At 34.8% G+C, this 24,394-nt stretch overlaps 1 protein-coding gene and 1 pseudogene across 2 annotated transcripts; one reads left to right on the forward strand and one right to left on the reverse strand.

Annotated features, from left to right (window-relative positions):
• Positions 1-419: 419 nt before the first annotated feature.
• Positions 420-1,251, forward strand: LOC149222372 (respiratory burst oxidase homolog protein D-like). Its single transcript, XM_089383087.1, has 3 exons — positions 420-619; positions 719-797; positions 910-1,251. The coding sequence occupies exons 1-3, from the start codon at positions 476-478 to the stop codon at positions 1,017-1,019; spliced, it is 333 nt and encodes a 110-aa protein (XP_089239213.1). The 5' UTR covers positions 420-475; the 3' UTR covers positions 1,020-1,251.
• A 6,134-nt stretch (positions 1,252-7,385) lies between these two features.
• Positions 7,386-9,150, reverse strand: LOC149222373 (respiratory burst oxidase homolog protein A-like; annotated as a pseudogene). The gene is made up of 6 exons (XR_016248892.1): positions 8,962-9,150; positions 8,625-8,784; positions 8,401-8,538; positions 8,186-8,314; positions 8,008-8,086; positions 7,386-7,895 (listed from the first exon to the last, which is right to left on the reverse strand). The product of XR_016248892.1 is annotated as a respiratory burst oxidase homolog protein A-like (transcript).
• Between the last annotated feature and the right edge of the window lie 15,244 nt (positions 9,151-24,394).

Here is a 24,394-nt window from a genome sequence, read left to right on the forward strand (position 1 = left end):
TTCATAGCTGAACAAATATCATTGCTTGTGTAACAGATTTCCGAGGTTGCTAATCGATGGGCCTTATGGAGCACCAGCACAAGACTACAAAAAGTATGATGTCTTGCTTCTTGTTGGTCTAGGAATCGGAGCCACTCCATTTATCAGCATTCTCAAAGACATTGTCAACCATATGAAAGTATCTGAGGAAGAAGGCGTAAGTTTCTTTAAAAGTTTTCATTTTCGTTTTGATCCCCGAGCTTAAATCTTTGATTTTCTCCTCTAAATGGTTAGCATTTGCAGAGCATTGCAAATGTAGGGAAGCGTGAGAAAAAACCTTTCAATACAGTTCGTGCATTTTTCTACTGGGTTACTAAAGAGGAAGGATCATTTGATTGGTTCAAGGGAGTCATGAATGAAGTGGCAGAAATTGGTTCAAGTCTTTACTTCTGTTATACACGCCCTTGCGATTCAATGATGTTGATTGAAGCAAGGAATGAATCACTGTCAGGGCATAATTGAGTTGCACAACTATTGCACAAGTGTTTATGAAGAGGGTGATGCTCGATCAGCATTGATCGCTATGTTGCAGGCACTAAATCATGCCAAACATGGTGTAGATATTGTATCGGGCACCAGGGTAAGTCAATCACATTACAACATTCAAGATTTACATGTTCATGTGAATGAAGAATTTTTGTCAATGCTTATGGGAATTTGATTCAATTAATCTACACAGGTTTGCACACACTTTGCCAAGCCTAATTGGAGAAACGTCTTCAAGAGTATTGCTCTCAAGCACAAAGACTCCAGAGTGGGTATGATTTTCTCCAACCTAACCTTGTGTCAATGATCTGATGGTTGTTCTGTGACAGATTGTCAACTAATCCTTTGAAACCTCACTTCTTTCTCTACTTGATCTGCACTCAGGGGTTTTCTACTGTGGTCCTGCTGCTCTTATTGACGATTTGAGGCAGCTTTCATTGGATTTCACACGCAAAACTTCCACCAGATTTGACTTTCACAAGGAAAACTTCTGATGCCCAAGCGGTTCAATTGTTTGTGTGTTATTAACTTATTTGTGCATTCATGTTATTAACACCCCAAGAGGCAGGGAATCGAAGAGTCTATCCCTTACTTGCCCAGAAGTTATAGCCACTGTCTGAAGAGAAAAAATGGGTCTCTTTTGACAGTTGTTTTCTTTGTATATTAGAACATGAATTTCAGAGCCATACAACAAAGAACATAGAGGATGAATCAATTTTTTCTTCCTTCATCTGCAATAAAATATCTTTTGATTGATGTTCAGAGTATTCCTTGATTTGCGTTTAAACTATGGTACATCTAAATTTTTGCAGATTGGATTCAAATCCTTTTACTGACCTCTCTTGTTGTTTCTCAGAACTTTCCAAACTCTTGAGATCCTTTTGTACTTTGTGTTGTGATCGTTATTTTTGTGATGCCTTCTTAATTGCAAGTTTATTAGGATTTTGTTTCACGTTAATAGAGTATGACTTTCTCCAATGTATGTAGCCTCTCTTTTCCATTCTCCAGTGAAGATTAGCACACTTCATTATCCAGTTGGGATTACTGAACTCTGGTATTTAGTTGCTTATGTAGTAATATGACCCCGTTACTATGTGTCCACAGCTTGTTTGAGATCAGAGAAAACTTTGAATATCATCTTACTTTCAATCTTAGTAGGTAATTCTCTGTTTATGTACTGTGATAATTAATCAACTTTATGTCACTACATACATGTGCATTGTGGAAAAGATTGTAATTTTCTTATTAAAGGACTTGACATACTAATGAAGGCATTATAAACCATAAGCTGCATTGTAAGCCATAAGCTACATAGTTCTTGTAACTTCCAAGAGTTCTTATTATAGAACAATTTGGAAGTTACATGAGTTTCATATGTAATGTCTGTTGTAACTTTTATCTGAGTATTGTTTGTTTCTAAGAGTTTCAGAAGACTGCACCAATCATATTTGATTATTGATTTTCAAGTTCTAAGAAGACCTTTCTTTTCGAAGTAGTAAATTTTGGACATTACAGACATTTGATGATCCATTAAATTTCTCTTGCTAGCATGTGGAATGAGATAGATCCCAACCCATTCACTGAACACTTGTCAGCATCACCAAAATCCACCTATATTTCCTTGTTCCTCTAAATTACATAAGGCCAATATATTTTACATCATATATCAAAAGGATTCACCATCTATATACCACCCAACACTTAAAAATATGTCAATGGAAAGGCATGACATCCTAGCAAAGGTAATGTCAAGCCTGGCGTTGAACACATCCACACCTGAAACTTCTGCACTTCCTACAGACAATATCTAGTGATGTTGTTTCTTACTCTTCCACTTCTTCTTCTTAGGACACTAACAAGAAAAGTGGTCATGTTTGTTGCTCTTGAAGCAATTGATATGACTCAAATCCTTCTTCTAGTTAGAATACCCTAAATATTACATTTTCCTCTAACCCTTCCCAAATCTTGCTTTATTTCCCTCCTTCCTCACCTTCTCAATGATGGATAGGTCTAGTACATCCTCATAGTTTCCTAAACCTATCTTCAATCTCATCTCCTCCTTGACAAAGGCATCACATGGACATTCAAATGAAGGTATATTCTCATAAGCACATAGACATTGTAAAAAGCATGCCAAGATGGACCAACTCCATTCAAACAAATCTAAATTAACTCATTTTCTACCATCTTGCCACCAATTGTGACAAGATGATATCTCAACTTTGTGATATTCCTAGTTATTTTATCAATGTTTCTCATGTTGCTACTAGTTAGTTTGTTCTTCAACAACATTATCTTGGACATGTTCTTACTTTGGTACAAGGAGAGCATGGCATTATACATATCCTTTGTCATCTTCCTCTTTATGATATGAGTAGTTAGATCATCCTTCATCGAATCTAGAATGATTTCCTTTGCTTTGACCAATTTCCCAATGTGCTCGGTAAAATCCTAATAGGGATCTAGGGGAAGAACCACATCCTTTTCCACAAGGTACTACAACTTAATCTCTTCCAAGAGATTCATCACTCTGTAACATGCACTTCCATGAAAGACAAATGGAAGCACCCTCCAAAAAATGACAACTTAAGAGACTATAATTGGTCATGACCACAACTCTTCAAAAACACATAAACAAATCAACAATTGAGATCTCACACAACCTTCCAATTATTGGAAGATCTTAGGCATCTCATTCTTCAACGCTTATCAAGCATGGATATGATTTTTCACTAAAACTATGGAATTCCACTCCTAAAAGCCTCTAACTCCTCCCTCTTATAGATTGCAGTCATACCCATACATTGAATCCTAGAAATTTTCAATAAATGTGTTTAGATGTCATACTAAAATTACTCAAACCATGGTATTCCAATTATGCACTCAAAGAAAAACTAACCTTGAGTAACTTTAATACTAAAACCCTATCAAAAAAACATCCTTCAAATACACTAATCTACAAATAGATGTGAGTTGAAACACTACCATAAAATACATGGAAAATAAAACTCTCAAATATGTGTCACTATTTTATTAAGTCTAGAAAATAATAAATTATAATCTTATAACTTAAATCATAAATTATTAAGCACCTTGACACATATCCCATTGGATTTTTTGACAGTGCCTCTGCAAGTGGTGTGTGTGGGTGTGGTGCCAATATCATTCTCAACTCTTCCCATGCTTTCCATTTCTATTGGTCTGGTGGTTATGGCACCAATATGAGAGCAAAGATTTTGGCTTTATGGGGTGTTATGCATTGTGCATCTTGGCTAGTTGTTGATGAGATCCTTATTGTCGGAGATTCGAAGATAGTGATTGATTGGGCCATGGGCCATCACTCTCTTACTGTGCCTTCCTTAATCCGCTGGTTGGAGCAAATTTCATCTTTGAAGGCTTACTTCAGCTCCATTTATTTCTGCCACATCTTTAGGGAGAAGAATGCATTGACTTACCAACTCTCTAAGTGTGGTGCATTTATTCTGCCTGGGAAGATTTGTTTTGGCTACCTGGTCAATGGTTCAATCATCACCTCAGGGGCATTTTTGTTCTAGCGGGGGCTCTGTTTATTTTTCTTCCTTTTGGTTCTTCTCTATTGGACCCTTATGTTCTGACATCATTGGTGTCTTCACTGTGTACTCTGTTCTTGTGGCAGGGCACTTATTTGTTATCGCTTGTCTGATTTTTTGCACATGATCACGACATTTTGTTCTCTTTTCTTGCCTCTTTATGGGAGGATTCAGTCTTGATTTTTGTCTTTTTGCAGCCTCTGCTCCCGCTGGTTTTTGTTCTTAATTATTGGTGCAATGTTAGCACACAAACTATAGCTAATGTAACCTCTTTCACATTATTAATGAAAGATGTTGTTTTTTATACTGGAAAAAAAAAACACATAAGGTCACCAACAAGCTTAATGGAAGATCCTCTAACTCTTTCATAGACTAAGAGTAGGGTACAATTAATTCATTCCATCTCCAAATTGTGCTTAGGTAGGATAGAAAACCCTATCTGTAAATTTGAGTAGCATAACATGCATAAGAAACTTTCTATTATTATTGAGTGCCTATCTAGAGAAGATTGACAAAATGTAAGCATGTGTTATCATTCTTTAGGAAACACCCTAACTAAATCTAGAAAACTCCCCTCTCTCATGCACTATGTCTAAATTTAGATATGCATGCATACTACAAGGGAACTAAACTAAAACCTAAACTAAAGACTAACAAAAGAAACACTATCAAAATATACTAACTCCATTTAAATTGGTACCATTGAATCTTAACTTGTCATAAACTAAAATTAATTGAAGGCATGCATGCACCCTCTACCAAACAAGAACATATATATTTGTCTAACTATGTGCTCATTTAGACTTCTCCATTACTACTGTAAGAAAACATTGAAATTGCTTTTTTTGATGACTTCTTTGCTTAAGTTGTACATGCCTTGATGTTGTGAGAAAGCTATCTAAACTAAACTAGTCAAACTCTAATGGTCATGACACTAGGCTCACATGAGTAATTAGTGAGAGTTAGTGTATATAAGAGATTAGTATAATCATTTATATACACACTGGCATATGATCATTTGATGTTGTTATCTTTATGGTTATGAGGAGTTATTCTCCTAATAACTTTATGAGTCATTTTCTAACTTATCATTATTGATATCATGAGAGCCATGTGCCTCATCTTTTAGCATAATTAACGTTTATTATGTTATTTTTGGTAAATTCCATTCATAACAATGAGTATTACAAGAGAGAATCCTCAAACCTACAACTTTAAAATATATGTTTCACTCATGAAGTTATATGTTTTTATGAGAAGCTCCAAACTAAGTGTCACTTGCTTCTCTGAAAAGCAAAGATTTGTTATTGTTTCTAAACTAAAATTTCAACAAAATTAGAAAAGCTAATGTGCTTACAAGTTGGGGTTATATTCAATTCAAGCTTACAAGTTGGGGTTATATTCAATTCAAAAACTTGTTAAAAATAGCATGGTGCAATGATTTGTACATATCTTTTGATTATTAGTGCTTAGTGCTAAGGTGACTTACTATTTACTTATACAAGTGAATCCTTCTATCGGCTTGAGAGCCATATCATGTGAAGTAACAACCAACCATGCATGCTCATAGTTCAACTAATTTTGTCGAATTTTGTCAAACTTCTTTTCAACAATTCAATTGTTATGTATAGGATTAGATTTGGAGTTTGCTCAAACTCCAAAATAGTTAATGTTCATTACATTATTTTTGATAATTTGGTTCATAACAAATGAGTATTAGAGGAGAAGATTTTCAAACCTACAACTTTAAAGTATATGTTTCACTTGTGAACCTAATGTTTTTATGGGAAGCTCCAAACTAAGCGTCAATTGCTTCTCTAGAAAGCAAATATCTATTATTGTTTCTAACTGAAATTCAACAAAATTGGAAGAGATAGTGTCCTTACTAGTTAGAGTTTATACCCATTATCAACAATTTTTCTAAAAATAATATGGTTCAATGATTTGTACATATCTTTTGATTTCTACTGCTAAACGACTTACTATTTAATTATACAAGTGACTCCTTATATTGGGTTGAGAGCCATACCATGTGAAGCAACAACCAACCGTGAATGCTCATAGTTTCAATGAAATTTGTCAAATTTCTCCTCATCAAGAATTCAATTGGCTTGAGAGCCATACCATGTGAAGCAACAACCAACCGTGAATACTCATAGTTTCAATAAAATTTGTCAAATTTATCCTCATCAAGAATTCGAATTCAATTCAATTGTCATGTACTTAACCTCTAAACTCATCCAAGATTAGATTTGCTCAAACTCCAAAATATTTAGTGAAATTGCAATATAACTTACTATTGTGACCTTCGAGTTGTAGTTGACTTCTATAGGCCTCAACAACATTGCAACATTATTTGACAATCCCTACTGGATCATAAATTTATAATATATGGTTCGGCACAAATCTGTGAGCATGAAATCAATGTTAAGCTATTAGCAATTTTACTGTCTTTGAAGTATATTAGGTATTGGGATTTAATCCAATCTTGGACTGTTCCACCATTTGAAACTTAAGCAAAGTGATTCATAAAAATTTAACAATCTGCAATTTTGAATTCTTTCTTTAATGTGATGACTCGATAGAGATCTAAGGTTGAGCTTTATCTGCAGAAGTCAATTATAGATTTGTTTTATCGTGTATAAATTAGAATTAGGTTTAATGGATCATCAAATGTCTGTAATGTCCAAAATTTACTACTTCGAAAAGAAAGGTCTTCTTAGAACTTGAAAATCAATAATCAAATATGATTGGTGCAGTCTTCTGAAACTCTTAGAAACAAACAATACTCAGATAAAAGTTACAACAGACATTACATATGAAACTCATGTAACTTCCAAATTGTTCTATAATAAGAACTCTTGGAAGTTACAAGAACTATGCAGCTTATGGCTTACAATGCAGCTTATGGTTTATAATGCCTTCATTAGTATGTCAAGTCCTTTAATAAGAAAATTACAATCTTTTCCACAATGCACATGTATGTAGTGACATAAAGTTGATTAATTATCATAAACAGAGAATTACCTACTAAGATTGAAAGTAAGATGATATTCAAAGTTTTCTCTGATCTCAAACAAGCTGTGGACACATAGTAACGGGGTCATATTACTACATAAGCAACTAAATACCAGAGTTCAGTAATCCCAACTGGATAATGAAGTGTGCTAATCTTCACTGGAGAATGGAAAAGAGAGGCTACATACATTGGAGAAAGTCATACTCTATTAACATGAAACGAAATCCTAATAAACTTGCAATTAAGAAGGCATCACAAAAATAACGATCACAACACAAAGTACAAAAGGATCTCAAGAGTTTGGAAAGTTCTGAGAAACAACAAGAGAGGTCAGTAAAAGGATTTGAATCCAATCTGCAAAAATTTAGATGTACCATAGTTTAAACGCAAATCAAGGAATACTCTGAACATCAATCAAAAGATATTTTATTGCAAATGAAGGAAGAAAAAATTGATTCATCCTCTATGTTCTTTGTTGTATGGCTCTGAAATTCATGTTCTAATATACAAAGAAAACAACTGTCAAAAGAGACCCATTTTTTCTCTTCAGACAGTGGCTATAACTTCTGGGCAAGTAAGGGATAGACTCTTCGATTCCCTGCCTCTTGGGGTGTTAATAACATGAATGCACAAATAAGTTAATAACACACAAACAATTGAACCGCTTGGGCATCAGAAGTTTTCCTTGTGAAAGTCAAATCTGGTGGAAGTTTTGCGTGTGAAATCCAATGAAAGATGCCTCAAATCGTCAATAAGAGCAGCAGGACCACAGTAGAAAACCCCTGAGTGCATATCAAGTAGAGAAAGAAGTGAGGTTTCAAAGGATTAGTTGACAATCTGTCACAGAACATCCATCAGATCATTGACACAAGGTTAGGTTGGAGAAAATCATACCCACTCTGGAGTCTTTGTGCTTGAGAGCAATACTCTTGAAGACGTTTCTCCAATTAGGCTTGGCAAAGTGTGTTTAAACCTGTGTAGATTAATTGAATCAAATTCCCATAAGCATTGACAAAAATTCTTCATTCACATGAACATGTAAATCTTGAATGTTGTAATGTGATTGACTTACCCTGGTGCCCGATACAATATCTACACCATGTTTGGCATGATTTAGTGCCTGCAACATAGCGATCAATGCTGATCGAGCATCACCCTCTTCATAAACACTTGTGCAATAGTTGTGCAACTCAATTATGCCCTGACAGTGATTCATTCCTTGCTTCAATCAACATCATTGAATCGCAAGGGCGTGTATAACAGAAGTAAAGACTTGAAGGTGTGTACCTTTTGATCAATTTCTGCCACTTCATTCATGACTCCCTTGAACCAATCAAATGATCCTTCCTCTTTAGTAACCCAGTAGAAAAATGCACGAACTGTATTGAAAGGTTTTTTCTCACGCTTCCCTACATTTGCAATGCTCTGCAAATGCTAACCATTTAGAGGAGAAAATCAAAGATTTAAGCTCGGGGATCAAAACGAAAATGAAAACTTTTAAAGAAACTTACGCCTTCTTCCTCAGATACTTTCATATGGTTGACAATGTCTTTGAGAATGCTGATAAATGGAGTGGCTCCGATTCCTAGACCAACAAGAAGCAAGACATCATACTTTTTGTAGTCTTGTGTTGGTGCTCCATAAGGTCCATCGATTAGCAACCTCGGAAATCTGTTACACAAGCAATGATATTTGTTCAGCTATGAAAACCAGGTTGAATGTCTATCTGACATATTGCTGGAAAAAAATTGATAATGCTTGATGATCCATTTGCCTTGGATTGGTTTTTCCTTGCATATAATCTGCTCTCAACAGGCCACTTTTCCCACCCATTGGAGGCTCACATACCTGTACAATGAAAATAACAGCAACAAAACGCGGGCTCTTCAAAACAGGGGGTTTATTGTCATGTAAACCATGGCGATTGTTCCAGTGTCAAGTCCACTTGTCTGCACGTCAGCGCCCAAAATCTATCTGTCAATTTAATTGTTGAGGATACTCGGTGTCCTCAAGGGTTTTACAATGAAAATAACAGCAACCAGCAACCAGTGACGAGCTGCAGAGTTTGGCGAGCTGCAGAGTTTAGGAATTGCATAGCGGAGGAATTGCAGAGCGGGAGGCGCCGAGTCGAGGAGGAAGGTGAGTGAGCAGCCCGCGCAATTCCTCATTTCAAATTTCCAATGGCAATAACTCTCCAGCTTGGACCCGATTTGTCAGGGGATGTTAGGATTGCCAACCCCGATCGGATCTTTTGGATCTTCTGTCAGGGAATGTCAGAATTGCTAGGGGAGGGTGGCGAAGAAGGAGGGTGGCGGAGGGTGGAGGGATTGCTGGTGGCCGGAGCCGGACAATTTTCTAGTCGGTAACAGAAAACTGGCCATTCTACAGCCTAGGTTGACTACTCCTTAATTATATATATATATATATATATAACAAAAAAAATTAATTAATAATTATGAATCAATTAGGCCGACATTATAAATAAAAAAGATATCAAATATTTTTCTTAAACAACTATTAATAGCTCCATAATTTCATGACTCTCTCTTCTCAAAATACAAATGTCATTGCCCTGATGATGGACTCAACTAGCTAGTCCGAAACATTGGTTTCATAAATTGTTCACAGGTTTTTCCACTAATAAAAAAAAAAAATAGTTTGTTATGATAAGATACCACATCCTAGCCCTAATAAACCTACTTCATACCAATTTTGTTACATTTTGAATTCATTTTGATCAATAAACCATTATCTAATGTATTTTTTAATTGATTTTTTATTTTATAAATTTCATGAAAATGTGTGCATTATAAATATATTTTACTAGATTTTTACTAGAAAATAACATTTTCTGTAAATCCTCATTCATTTTGATACTTGTAGGAAATATGGTTAAAAATGGTGACATGGTTTTTTCTGCCCAGGATCCTGAGATGGTAGATTCCCTTATGTTCCACAAAATATAGATTGCAGAGGTACAATCAACACATGGTCAACACAACTACTTTGCTTGCTAAAACACATATTTACTGAAGAAATTCATCTATGTCCACTAAAACATGATTTCTTCCATGATCATGGACATGCGGAAGGCCAAATTTATCAAGAAGGAAGCTTATAATAGTTTTGTGTTAGCTGCAAAGAGAAATTTCTATAATTCGTTGAAAACTTGTGTACAAAAGCAAAGCTACTGAAGCTTTCCAAACAATTTTTTTTTTCAAACTCTTAGATTTGTATTGTGAGCTTAACACTTTGAAAATTCGTCATTGAAGGTCTTATTTTAGCTTGTTTATCAGTAATACATGCAACTTTTGTGTTTTTTCATTAATTAGTAGTCTTCAATGTGAAATTAAGGCATGGAGGGCTACATAGCCTTCGTGTGTGAAGTTGTTTCCGATTGTTTTCCATCATTGTAGATGTCAGTACATATTTTTATGTGTTTCATTTTATATTTACACATATTTATGCAAGAAAAACTTTTCTTTTGTGAAATTAAACTATCCTATTCATATCACCATTATCCTGCTTTTTATTTCTTGTCTACATTTGTCCATAATCCTTTATTTTGAGTTATAATATTTATTGATTTATTAAATATTATAGATTTATTGTTGTTCATGAAAAACTTAAGTATTTTTACCATATTAGTTAATTCTCATGAGGCAAGCTTATTGATAGACTAGGTAAAAGTATAGGAGTGTCCATCCATTGGAAAGGCCCTTGTGCATGCATATCTTATAAAACTAGTCCTGCATCAAAACACTACACATATTACTTTCATAGATTCGTAAATGTCTTGAGAAACAAGATTATTGATGGATTGGGTAAAAGGTTAGGAGTGTCCATCCATTTGGAAAATTCCCTAATACATGAAAGTCCACTAAATAAACTTAAGCATTCTTCCCATTTGAATGTATTTTTATTTTAATATTTAAAATCAACCGTGATAGATAACTAGAAGATTCAGGGGTAAATAATTATAGACCATTGAATCCAAATAAACAACAACTTGTGGGATGCTAGTGCATGATTGATCTTCCAAAAGATTTTAAGTATGCAATGTGATTTTACTTTCAAGAAGTGTTATTTTCCTTTCAAGAAGTGTGCCTTTACTTTTAAGAACTGTGATTAGTTTCTTTTAGTTGTTTGAGTTGTTAAGTCATAGTTTGGTTACATACTTTCTTGATTTTGCTAATTTAGAGTTTTTGACTTTCATGCTAGTTAACTTAAGAAACTTAGCTCTAATTTTTATGAGAAATAATCATTTTCCATTCCTTAACATGACAATAATTCTAAGTATAATTCTCTACATATAGTCATATTATTTATGAACACATGAATTGCTTAAATTATCATGTCCTAATGTATGCCCATATATTAGCTTGAAACTTATCATGATTTACTAATAAGCTACAAATCATAACCCACACTTCAACCATTGTTCTAAGATTCCCTCAACATAAATTTAGATAGCAAACCAAGGGTTTTCAATCAAGTTTTCTCTCTCATTGAATTTTTCACCCTTTCTTGTGCTCCATTATCCCATTATTAATTGGAAAATGTTGCTTCTACCACCCCTTCATGTGTCTCTCATCTCTTAAACTTTTTCCACCTGCAAGAACCACCTCTCCCATGGGAATGGGTCTTCTCCATTATATAATGAAATTGATGAGATGTTGCCCTCTTCTTTTACCATCAAAGTTAGATTTCAAGTTAGGGTGCAACCTCCAAGATAACGAGTGAGGTTTATAGAGGTGATTTTAACACCTTCTCAAGTTCTTATCCCATTCCTCTCATTATTTTGTAAGGCAGACCTTCCATCATGATGTAGAAGCATCCCTCCCCAAACAATCTTATAATTTAGTCCTCTAAAGGTTTGAAGTATTTGTAAAAGGATGAGATCCACGTGTGTAAAATGAGCATCTATAAGATAGGAATTGGTCAAACAATAGCTCTGGTAACATTGACAAAGTCATAGGATTATATTTGAAGTAAGTAGCTACATGAACTAAGGGTTTTGTTAGAGTTGTTGAGACCTAGAAGCATAATTTTCCTTATATAAATATGTAATCATATGGGCATGAATTGAAGAGTGGCCAAGGCCAAAGAAATTCCCAATAAGTATGGAATCAGGCCAATTAAGTAGATTAGGGTTATAAGAAAATTCATGTATAGGGTTGGTTTAATAAATTATTGAAGCCAACATAGTTATCTGTTTTAATGCTGCTATGTTAATCTAAAAATCAATGTGTCGATTAAATGTTTAAGAGGATAAGGAAAGACCAATTAGGTTTTGTATGCATAAACAATGTAACCAATGAATCTAAGTTAATTTTGAGTGTGACATATTATTATGTATGACAATGATCCTAGTTAGTTATGGGTGCACAAATAACTATGTTAAATTGTTGAATCAACATAATGTTGGTGTATTGATGTAGGGAAGAGGTTGAATAGTTTAGGCTAAGCTAGATTGAGTCTCTTGAGGAGAGAGTAGGCCAAACTGTAATATTCCTAATGGAAACTTACAATGATAAACAAAGAAAACATAGCAAAAACACACAATGGAAGACATATGTAGAAAAGGTGAGGAGAATAATCATAGAGGGAGTATGGGATCACATTGTCTCAAATCTCCATGGAAAAGAAACTTTGTTCACAATGTGGAAAGCACCGACAGAACTGTTCAAGAATAATAGTGACCACAAGAAGTTGGCGCTCAATCATAAAATTTGGAGCATCAAGATGCAGTCATTAGGGGAATTTTGAGGTCTAAAATGGACCTCCTAAGAAAAATGTACAACCAAAATAAACTTTATAAGAACCAATAGAATTCAAGATGATGATGTCAACCATGAGGATTGATTCACGTTTTCCATGTATTTCTCATTTTTCGTGTAGAAGGGTCCATCTAAAGTATTCAACATGGGTAATACTTGGATGAGGAATCAAATATTGCATCCAACGAGTGTTTCTTCTTGAAATTTGACTAAACCCATAGGGAGATAAGTTGAAAATACGAGTTGAAAAAATAGTTTTTTTCTTTTTTCCCTCTAAAATTTGATAATGTAATCTAATATTATTTTACTATTTCCATTATTATTTTATAATTCCTTAGGAGGTCCATTTTAGACCTCAAAATTCCCCTAATGAGAATGACACTATTCCACAGTATCTGAGCAAATTTACACAATGCCATGATGAACTTAAAGGGGTCGGTGTTACTGTCCCTAAGGAAGACTTGGTAAGCCTAGCCTTTCTGTGGCTTCCCAAGAGCTGGCATAGCTATCAATATTCAGTGAATGGGAGGGAGAAACTACCAAATTGGGAACACCTATGGTATGATTTAGGATAGGAGGAAATAAGGCAGAATACTAGATACAGGTCTTCATCCAAGGGAGAGGATGAAGAAAAATTTCTTTGCTTGAAAAGGAAAATAAGGGAAAAGGGAATAAATCTCAATCCAAACAAGAATCTAGTCAAGGGGGCAAGAAGAAATATTTGTCCAAAAATAAATGCTTCCATTGTCATTAATTTGGGCACTATGCCATGAAGTATCCACACAAGAAGGCAAGCAAGAAGACCTCAGGAGGAGCAGCAGGTGTAGCCTTGGCTTCAAAGTTCGAGCTTGACTTTACCCTCATTGCATTCATGGCCATCATAATGATGGGGAGCGTGTGGTATTTGGAATCAAGTGCATCGTTCCACATGACAGGGTGTAGATATTTTTTCAGTGACCTGGAATAAAAAGATACATAGGTGCACATTGAGATGGGAGACAATGGAAGGTAGAACAGGACCGGGATTGGTACAATCACCTTTCAGAGGGAGTTAGGCTCCCCCCTTAGGCTCAAGGATGTCATGTTTGTTCTGGGCCTAAAGAAAAATCTCGCCTCTATGGCAATTTTGGAATACCATGGTTATGATGTGATCTTCAGCAAAGGAAATGAATTCCTAAGACACATAGCCATGGGATAGGTGAAGTAGATTAGGGTTCGTGTGAATAACCTATATAATCTAGATGTGGAATATTGTGTGTCATTAAGCACAAAGGCATAGAAGGTGAAGAGTCTCAATGTCGGTGAACTTTGGCACATAAAACTTGGTCATTTGCATCATGGCACCCTAAAGATCATGCAGCAGATAAACGCTGGTCTCCCCAAAGGAGCACTTGAGCTGCAAGATGTATGCAAAGGATGTAATTTGGGGAGTACACAAAATCCATATTCCATGATTGGGACAACAAATCACATGAAGTCTTTGAAAGGATCCACTCTGATGTCTGTGGACCTTTCTCGATAGTATCCACTCCTAGGCATAAATATTTTGTCATTTTATTGACGACATCTCACAGAAGTGTTGGATCTTCTTCATGCGGAAGAAAGATGAGACATTCTCCAAGTTCGTAGAATTCAAAACACTAGTTGTGAAAGAAACTAGCAAGAAGCTGAAATGTCTCAGGAGCAATAATGGAGGTGAGTACATGTCAAATGAATTTAAAAATTTATGTGCAAAAGAAGGCATTTGACAAGAGTTGAAAGTACCCCACAACCCATAGCAGAATGGGGTGGATAAGAGAAAAAATCGTAGCATTGTGGGAGCGGTGAGGGAAATGTTGCATGCCCAAGGCCTGCCTCTGCACTTGTGGGTTAAGGCATGCAACACAACAATATATTTGCATAACCAGAGTCCTCATCATATTCTAGGCATGATTACATCAAAAGAGGCCTTCTCGGGGAGAAAGTCGGATGTGTCATACTTTAGAATTTTTGGAGCCTCTGTTTACTACCATGTCTCCAAAGAATCAAGGAAGAAGCTAGAGCTGACATCAAAATTGGGGGTATTTGTGAGTTACACAGACACTTCCCACAATTACCGTGTATACTTTCCATCCCTCAAAATGATAATTGTGTGAATGGATGTAAAATGTGATGAGGAGAAAGTGATGCAGTGCTCTCTTGAGAGGGAGCTTCAGATCCCACCAGAAGAAGAGATTTTAGCTCCAAAGGAGGAACCTCGGGAAGTTGTGGAGTAGCCACAAATTTAGGAATAGAGTGTGGAGACAACCACTTGAGCATAAACATCTAGAGAAGGCAAGAAAAGAACTAGGGAAGCTGAGAGACTTGTGTAGGATGTGAGGGAGAATGTGGATGCTCCTTAAAATTAGTGTAGGCAGAGAAGGTCACTTGATCTGTAAACTGGCTATATGGCTCTAATGACTGAGCTTGTAGAGATTGAGCCATCCTCTTTCGAGGAAGTAGTAGAGAAACCTATATGGGTTGACGCAATTGTGGAGGAATATGAATCCATTGTAAAGAATGGTGTTTGGGAAGTGGTCCCAAGACCAATAGATAAATTAGTTTTGGGTTCAAGATGGATATTCAAGGTAAAGCAGGTAGCATATGGAACCATAGAGAAGTGCAAGGCTGGATTTGTGGCCAAGAGGTACTCTCAAGTTGAATGGATTGACTATGAGGAGACATTTTCTCTTGTAGCAAGGTACTCATCCATTAGAACAATTCTTGCTCTCACTATGCATATGGGGTGGAAGATCCACTAGATGGATATAAAAACAACATTCCTCAATGGAGTTGTTATGGAGGAGGTGTACATCATGCAACTAGAAGGCTTTGAGATTTTTTATTGGGAGTCTCATGCGTGCAAACTCAAGATAATGTTGTACGGTCTCAAGCAAGCACCCCATGCTTGGTACACTATAATTGATAACTATCTCACTGGTTTGGGCTTCACCAAAAGTGAGATGGATGTAAAACTCTATCATATCTATGTAGAAGGCAAATTTCCTATTATTGTCTTATATGTTGATTTGATTTTAACTCATGATGAGAAACTAATAAGATCATTTAAGGACATGGGTCTCATGCACTACTTCCTCAGGTTGGAAGTATGGCAAGGTGATGGGGAACTATTTGTCTCTCAAGGAAAGTATGCAAATGAGATACTTCAGAGATTCTGCATGGAGAGTTGCAAACCCATGGAGACACCTCTAGCCACCAACTAAAAGAAGGAGGATGCCACTTCAAGTGTGCAAGTGGATTCTACCATTTATCAGTAGCATGTGGCTTCACTGATGTATCTTGTGAAAACACAACCAGATATGTGTTATGTAGTCAACCCACTGAGCCAAGTTATGTTTAGGCAAACCAAATTATTTTGGAGGGAAACTAAGCATGTTTTAAGATACCTCATAAGCACAACCAATTTGGACTATGGAACAGACAGAAAAAGGGAGTGAAGTTGTGTGGCTTCACAAATGCAGATTGGGTGGGAATTCCATCAGACTGGAAGAGTACATCAGGTGGAATTTTCAGTTGGGTCCACAACGATTTCCTGGTATAGTAGGAAGCAAAGATTTATGGCACTCAGCTCGGTAGAAGCAGAATACATGGCTGCAATTCAAGCATCATATGAAGCGATCAAGATGAGAAATATACTTGTTGTATTGTTTGGTTAGATGATGGATACAACTTTGATCTACTATGATAATCATAGTTGCATCAAGCTCTCTGAGAATCTTTTATTTCACGATCGATCCAAGCATATAGATATATGGTATCACCATTTACGGGACTATGTGCAAAGGAAGATAATGTTTCTTTAGTACATTCCAATAGAGGAACAAGATGTTGACAATTTGACAAAGGCTTTGTCAAGAGGGAAGTTCGAGTACCACAAGTGTAGGATAAGGGTGGTTGATAATCCCTTTCTTGCTGAGAGGGAGTGATGAAAAATGCAACAAGAAAATTCTCAATTTGATTTTTCCTTGATTAAATTGAGAAAATTTGAATGTCCACATCAACAAACAACTTGGATGTAGTTAAATTGTGTGACTTGGCTTGTGTCGCCCATTTTACTCAATAAATTCAAGTTGGAGGAGTTAGAGTTCAGTTAAGCATGTGTGATTGCTAATTTGTAGCAATCAAAGTCAGTTATCTCATGTTGTTTTTAGTTAAACTAGTTCCAATTGTTGGAAGAACTAATCGAAGGTCAGTTATGCAGTGGGACTTCAGTGAAACTCAATGATCATCTAGTTAACTGATCAATCAACCCAAAAATAGCTAGTGCATGCAGAGAATTTGAGTTACCCAGATGAGGTGGAGATTCCAAGGCAGTGTAACATCAGGTGTAGACTAGCCTTGAGTGTACAGGTGTTGCATGGAGTTAGAGGATTAGCCTAAAGGAATTGTGCAATAAATTTGAGGAATTCCATAAATAATAGGAGCCTAATTTCTCCTGGAACAATGCAGGGAAATAGGAACTCAAGCAGAGGAAAAAATTGACTAAGTCTAGGTCAGAGCCTTTCATTGAGAAGAGAGACAGGTTATGCACTTGTAGGGTGTGATCAGTTTAGAAAAGAAATTGGAATACATTTCTATTCTTTTGATTTAATGCAAGTAGGCATTGGGGTTTTTAGTAGTTTTCTTTCCTCGGGAAAAAATATTTGTTGCATGGGTGTTATTCCTTATTGCATGTCTAAAATTTTTGTTCTAGAATGTGAATTAATGTCCACAGAGCAATAGAGTAGGTTTGTGTCTTGTGATTTTGATTAAAACTTCATGAGCAGTTGCAAATCTACATTGTAATTTCTACAATCAAAGCATGATTGGTTGAATGTGGCTATGGAATGTTTTTTCACTTTATTTTCTTCCATTAATTTTTCTTATGCATTTTTATTTTGCATACACTCTCAAAATTAAAATAGTTATTTTCATCTTGTATCATGATCAATCCAATAAGTAATCAAGATCTGGTAAGATATTGTCTATATTATGCACTACTCTAGATTTATTTGATCATCTTGAACTTACAAAATATTGCAAACATGCAAAAGTTACCAAGGACAAGGAATGTAAGAGAAAATTTTAAAGATCCATACTTATCTTATAGCAAATCTCACTAATTTTAAAATGGAAACCATAAAATATTTGACAACATTTTTGTGAAAATATTGAAACTCTAAGGATTTATATAGTCTAAAAAATATGGGTGATTTTTAGTGTAAAATACTTTTATCCTAAAAAAATTTGGTGAATAATTTTAGAAAAAAATATAGAAATTAATGAATCTTATTAGGAATAATAATAATATAACTTTAGAATTTAGCCCATAAAAGTCTTCTCAAGGAATGGTTAATTAATAAACAGTGATAATAATTTTAAACCTACTTGAAATAACTCCCTAAAATGTTGGAACAATGACTTATTTCGAATCAAACATCCCAATCAATGTCTAATACGTCATACATTTATGTGGATAAATGGTTTTCAATAATTCAATGTAGATCAAAGTAAATTCACGTAGAGCACAAATAAAATGAAGAAACCTATGTGAACATGGGGTTGATTGGAGGAAGATCAAGAATGCATGGAGTAATCAAAACCTAAGACATAAAATGGATGAAGTATATTTGTAAAGAGAGAATCCAAGCACACTAGTTTTAAGTAAAGGGAAATGATGATCACCATTAGGCTAATACCCAAGAAATAGATAATGGAAAATGTCTAGTGAATGTTGCTTCATGGAAGTAATAACTGTGAAGTTGATGAAACACCCAACCAAGTGGAAATATGTTGTGATCAAATTCAAAGGGTTGAAATCATGTGATGCGGAAAAAAACATGACACCTAATAATGGGAATGCATGTAATCATGTATGATTGTATGCTGAAACCTCCCATGTGGAAAATATTGCAATTTCTTAATTCCATAAATTAGTTATTCTTAAATTAATCACGTGAGAAGTTAACAAATTGCAATGGGGCCAGGACTAGAAACTTCAAAGTAAACTAAGAATATTAAAGGTCATTGGTGGTAGATAAAGAGTTATAGAAGTCATAAAGCCAACGAAACAAAATAAACTTATAAAGGAGTCATTTCCCTCGAGCAAAGGGTTATTTTTGTCTTCATTGCAATTTATCTTTGTATGTTAATAAAGAGCCCATTATTAACTAGTGTTACATTACTTTGGGAGAACAATGATTTCTTGTAGACTATTGTCTACTTTTCTAGTTCGCAGTGTGCTTGTTGGCATTGGAATTCTGACTTGTGCGTTATTCTATGATTAGTAGTGACTATTCTTAAGTATATTTTGCTTACTAACTATTGATATGAATCAAAGAGTCTCTTGACAATTTGTGAACTATTGTTGGTTACTTGGAGCCTCTAATTTTTCATATGAATTAGTTGGTAGAATATTCTCCCTAATGTTATATGATCAATCTTTAGTTAGTTGGTTTTATAATAGGGAGGTAATCTTAGTAGTGCTATGTTCCACTTAGGGAGGGAGTCAAGAGGTTTTACTTAAGTTAATTTTTGGTGGCAATGGTGGATTATTCTCCCCATTATTAGTTGCATTTCCAAATATTGTTACAACTCCTAACTAGGGTTTTGTTAGTTGGATTTAATATTGCATTGTTGCACTACATATCAGTTGTATATCGTTCAAACTGATACAAATTGAGATTGTGACATGCATTCTATAACCATAAGGATTTCAATTTCAATGAAAAGAGGCTTGATTTAGCCCTTTCATCTGGTAATTGATAATTTGATAAGGGTCATTTTTACCATATCAACATTTTGGCACTAGAAGGAGAGTTGGGTGGAAATTTGACACGTGTGGAGTTGTTTTTTCCATGAATTCACTGAAAACTCATGGCTCCATTTAAAATTACTCATGCGAGGATAACTACATTTTGTGTTTGATGGAAGAATTACATTGCACCCTAGGAAAGGAAATCAATTTATTGCCAAAATTTAATGGTGAAGGCAGGATAAATGCATTACAAAATATTCAAATTTGTGAGATGTTGGGTACAGGTTGTTCTCCTTCACTTTTAAAGGAAAAATCTAAGCTAAATATAGAATGTTATTAAGAAATCTAGTTACTTATCGGAGACATTTCAATGAAGTTTCTAAATATATTTATGGACATTATGAATTGGATTCATTGTATCTTGAATTGGATGAAGTGCAAAACGAATATGATGAATCTCTTTAGGATTTTAATACGGTGTTTCAACAAATGCACTATTGGTTTTTGGGAAGAACATGAGCCTCAACTAGAAGAAAGTTATGCATGGTACATGTATTTGCGTTGAGAGGTGCTCTCCAAACCAGTATGGTAGAGATTTTGTAATGTAATGTAATGTGCCATAAAAAAATAACTCGATTAAAATAAAATAAAATAAAATTTAAAAAATATATATATTATTTTTATTATTTTTTATAAATTATTACCAATGGTTTTTTAGCTCTAGTTTTATGAGAACCCATGGTATTCATGTGGAATATAGCCTATTTAAAGGGAGAAATTAAACCAACCTAGATCCATCTTAACTGTCAATCTACTTAGTGCCAACATGAATCAAATATCTTGAGATGCAAGCCTCTTTTAGAGTGAAAAGACATTTGATCCCTCTCAATGCTTGGTAGATCCAAAGTTAAGATGGATCTAGGATGGTTTATTCCCATTGAAGAAGTTAGATATATGTTCTTATTATATCAAGTAATTCAATTAATTTGAGGAGATCCACAAGTGTGTCATTCAAACTCATGAAAGATAGATTTTGGTAGTCAATCCATAAATTTAAGGATTTTCATTTCAATGGAGCAAGGTTTGATTGGGGCCTTTTTCTAGGTAATTCTATGAAGTTGCTAAGGGTCATTTTCATGTGTCAACATATTGGTGCTACGAGGGCCATATGATGAGATGACTCTTGTGGAGCCATTATTTTCATGGATGTATTGACAATTGATGGATTCATTCTAAACTTGTACATGGTAGGATGATGATTCTTTGTGTCTAGTAGAAGCATTGCATAACATCTTAAAAAGGTAGTTAATATCTTACTAAATTTAATGGTTAGGGTAGCATGATTGCATTAGATAGTATTTAGAATTATGAGGTTAGATTTTGTCTACTAAACATTCTTGAATAGAATGTTGGGTGTAGGTAGTTTTTCTTTACTTGTGAAGGATGATTCTAAGACTAGTATAAAGCTTTATTGAGAAAATGAATTCATGGTTGGAGACATTTTAAGGAATTTTATGAAGCTACTCATGATAATTCTCAATTGGAGGTATTGTATTTGGAATTGGAAAAGATAAAAATGGAAAACCATGAATTAGTACTACATATAGTATATAAATCTAATGGATAGTTTAGATGATACAGATGAAATTGATCATACCGTTGGAAATTACTAAATATTATCCCTTTTTCGTTATTTTTTATCCTTGGTCCCAACGTTTATTAGATATCTGACATTGCCATATGAATTATGACTCATATTCAATGAACTAGTAGGGACACATGATACCCCATCATGACTCACAAAGCCCTATGGCACTGCCACATTAGCAAAGTATTCATCTCATGTGTGGGTTTGGCACTTGGGGCTTAATTATGCTCGCTAAGGTTTAATAATCAGAAAGAAGTAAGCCAATGATTGGTTTACTACCTTTCAATCTTCTCCATTAAATATCACATTATTCTCATCCAATGGACAAGATATCGATGGGTAGTTTTGACCATACCATCAGAAATTACTAAATAATTATCAATTTGTTATTTTTAATCCTTGGTGTCCTTATGTGTGTTGGATTTTGACTACTTCTAATGTTCATCATATGTATGGTGCATATTTTTTGAATTGTTAGGGACCTTTCGCACCTTGTTGTGACTCACTAGCGCCCCATGGCATATCACTATGGTCTGCCATGTGAAATTACCACATAAGTAAAGTATCCATCTCATGTGTGGGTTTCATGCCTTGGTGCTTAGTTATGGTTGGTAATATGTAACAAGTGGTAAGAAGTAAGCCAAATATTGGATTACTACCTTTTATTCCCATTCGTTGAATATCACATTATTCTCATCTAATGGACAAGATGGAAAAATGGTAATATTAATTTTAATAGGTTCGATCAAGTGAGATGAAAAGGGAAAGGAATAGATGGACATAAAATATATGAAGTATAGACATATATGATACAAATTATAGATGTATATTATAAGATACAAAGTACAAAAATATAAGATAATCAAATATGGGTATAAACCAATGTTAATATAAAGTGGGAGTGCTTAAGTGGCTCATATAAAAATAGAATACAAAAAGAAATAATGTGAAGCTAACATAAAGTGAAAGGAAATAAAGTCTAGACTCCAATGTTGGAGGTCACTGTAAGAGGATGATGTACAATATAGGACCAAGAAATGTAAAGTGGAAATAAGGAATGAGCAATATGTCTCATAATCTACTACATCCAAATATGTTTGATCTCCTAGTATCTGAGGCCGATGGAAAAAAATGATCACGATGTAGTAAGCTTATTTTTTGGCTTGAACAAATCTCTAGTTCCAAGTTAGTTAATATGATTAGTCAGGTTATATGATGGACGATCCTGACTGGTGCTACCCAGAGTTATGGAATTGATTGGGTCATGGTACAAATCTACTGCACTATTCCATGGCATTATAAGGGTCCTCCATCAATCCATTGTTGTGTGAACTTCTTGAAGTGATATTGGTCGGGCCAAATGGGGTTATATCTAGGTACAAGATATATATCATGGTAGTTTTCTCGCATGATAACTTATGGTGAACATATAAATGGTTGTCATAATTAATCCCATCCCAACACAAACCTCTACCTCAAGGATTTGTTCCATGACTCATCATCAACCATTAATCATCACTTTCATTTCTCTCCTCCCAACTAGTGGTGCATATCCATATTGCACTTCCTGTCTTCCATTAGACCGTTCAATGCACTACCAAGTTTGGAACCACACTATACCAAGTAAGTTTCTTTTGTACCACCCAGTAATATGAAGTTCGTGACTAGATAAAAAAAGATTTTGAGCATAGATTGGGGCAAGTGAATGGAACCAACAAGGTGGAGTGTGCCTTGAGTAAGTACGATAAGATTTTACCTCAAGTAGAGAGATAGGAAAGGAGAGGCTTGTTAGGGAGAACTTAGGAGGAATATTCAAAGAGAAGAAAGATACATAATTTGTCTTACACTCTCCTAATTTTGAATGGATAGTGTAACTATGATGTTTGTCATGTGATTATCCTATTATTATGAGTAATTAATGGAATATCAATATTTTTTTGACTCATACTTGTCTTATATGTGATTATTGTTGTGATATTTAGTGTTTAATATATGTAATCTTTAACAGATACCTAATGCATCTTTATAATAATTTATGAATTATGATTACTCTATTTCTAAGGAATCCCTCTAACTTTATTTCATGATTTTACAATCTAAAGTCTCTTCAATTATACACAAACAACCATCATTTACAAATCAACATTCACCCTTTTCATTTTCACCATTTACGAATTAACATTCACCCTTTTCTTGACTAACACTTTCCAAGGAAAGAAAAATATTTAGTCTATGGATCATCGGGGATTCATGTCTCATTATTAACAATTTCATTAAGGAAAATCTCTCAAATTACTTGGGCTTAAACACAATCTTAAGAAGATTTGGAATATTATAAAATTGATCATTTTTATGGGTTCCAACATAACTCTTTCATAGACTACTTGGCTAAAGTAGTCTATGAGATTGTGATAGAGTATAAAAGAAGTGACATATTAGAGGTACTTTGGTACTTCATAAACAAAATGGAAAGCATGAGTTTTAATGGAAACATGTTTCAAGTTTTATGGCATAGTGTGGGAATATTTTTTTCATGTGAAGATGATTTGGATGGTGCATTCCACATGATGTTAGATGATCATCAAGAGTGCTCCCATAATCATGTAAGAAAGTAAATATTTACATGCAAAATTCTTAAATTCTGGGGCGAACGTGATGGTTGACGATGATTTTTCTTGAAGTTGGTAATCTAATTGGAGGGTGGCGAGGAAAGTTGTAAGACAAGCTCAATTGTCCTTGAATCTGTGGTGGTGGGCATTGTAGAACATTTTCATTGTCAATTCCACTGGATGGAAAGATAAAGGGGATTATTGCCTTTTAATTTCGGCAACTTTTTAGAATTTCTTGGTTTCTAGTGTGGTGGTGTAAAGAACTTGGTTAAATTAGACTTTAGAGGAATTAACTAGGGCTTCCTGTGTGGAGGAAGAAGTTTAGTGTGTTGAATTCCATGTTAGGATAATATTTGGTCCAAGAGGAAAGAAGGAGGCCCACGAAAATATCAGATTGGTTCATCCTTTCTTAATTACTACTTACAATGAACTAATCATTCACTAGATTGTGTTAGGCATATGGGAATTA

This window comes from Pinus tabuliformis, chromosome Q (assembly GCF_031772625.1).
Source record: "Pinus tabuliformis cultivar Carrire ecotype Pingquan chromosome Q, CPIR1, whole genome shotgun sequence".
NCBI lineage: Eukaryota > Viridiplantae > Streptophyta > Pinopsida > Pinales > Pinaceae > Pinus > Pinus tabuliformis.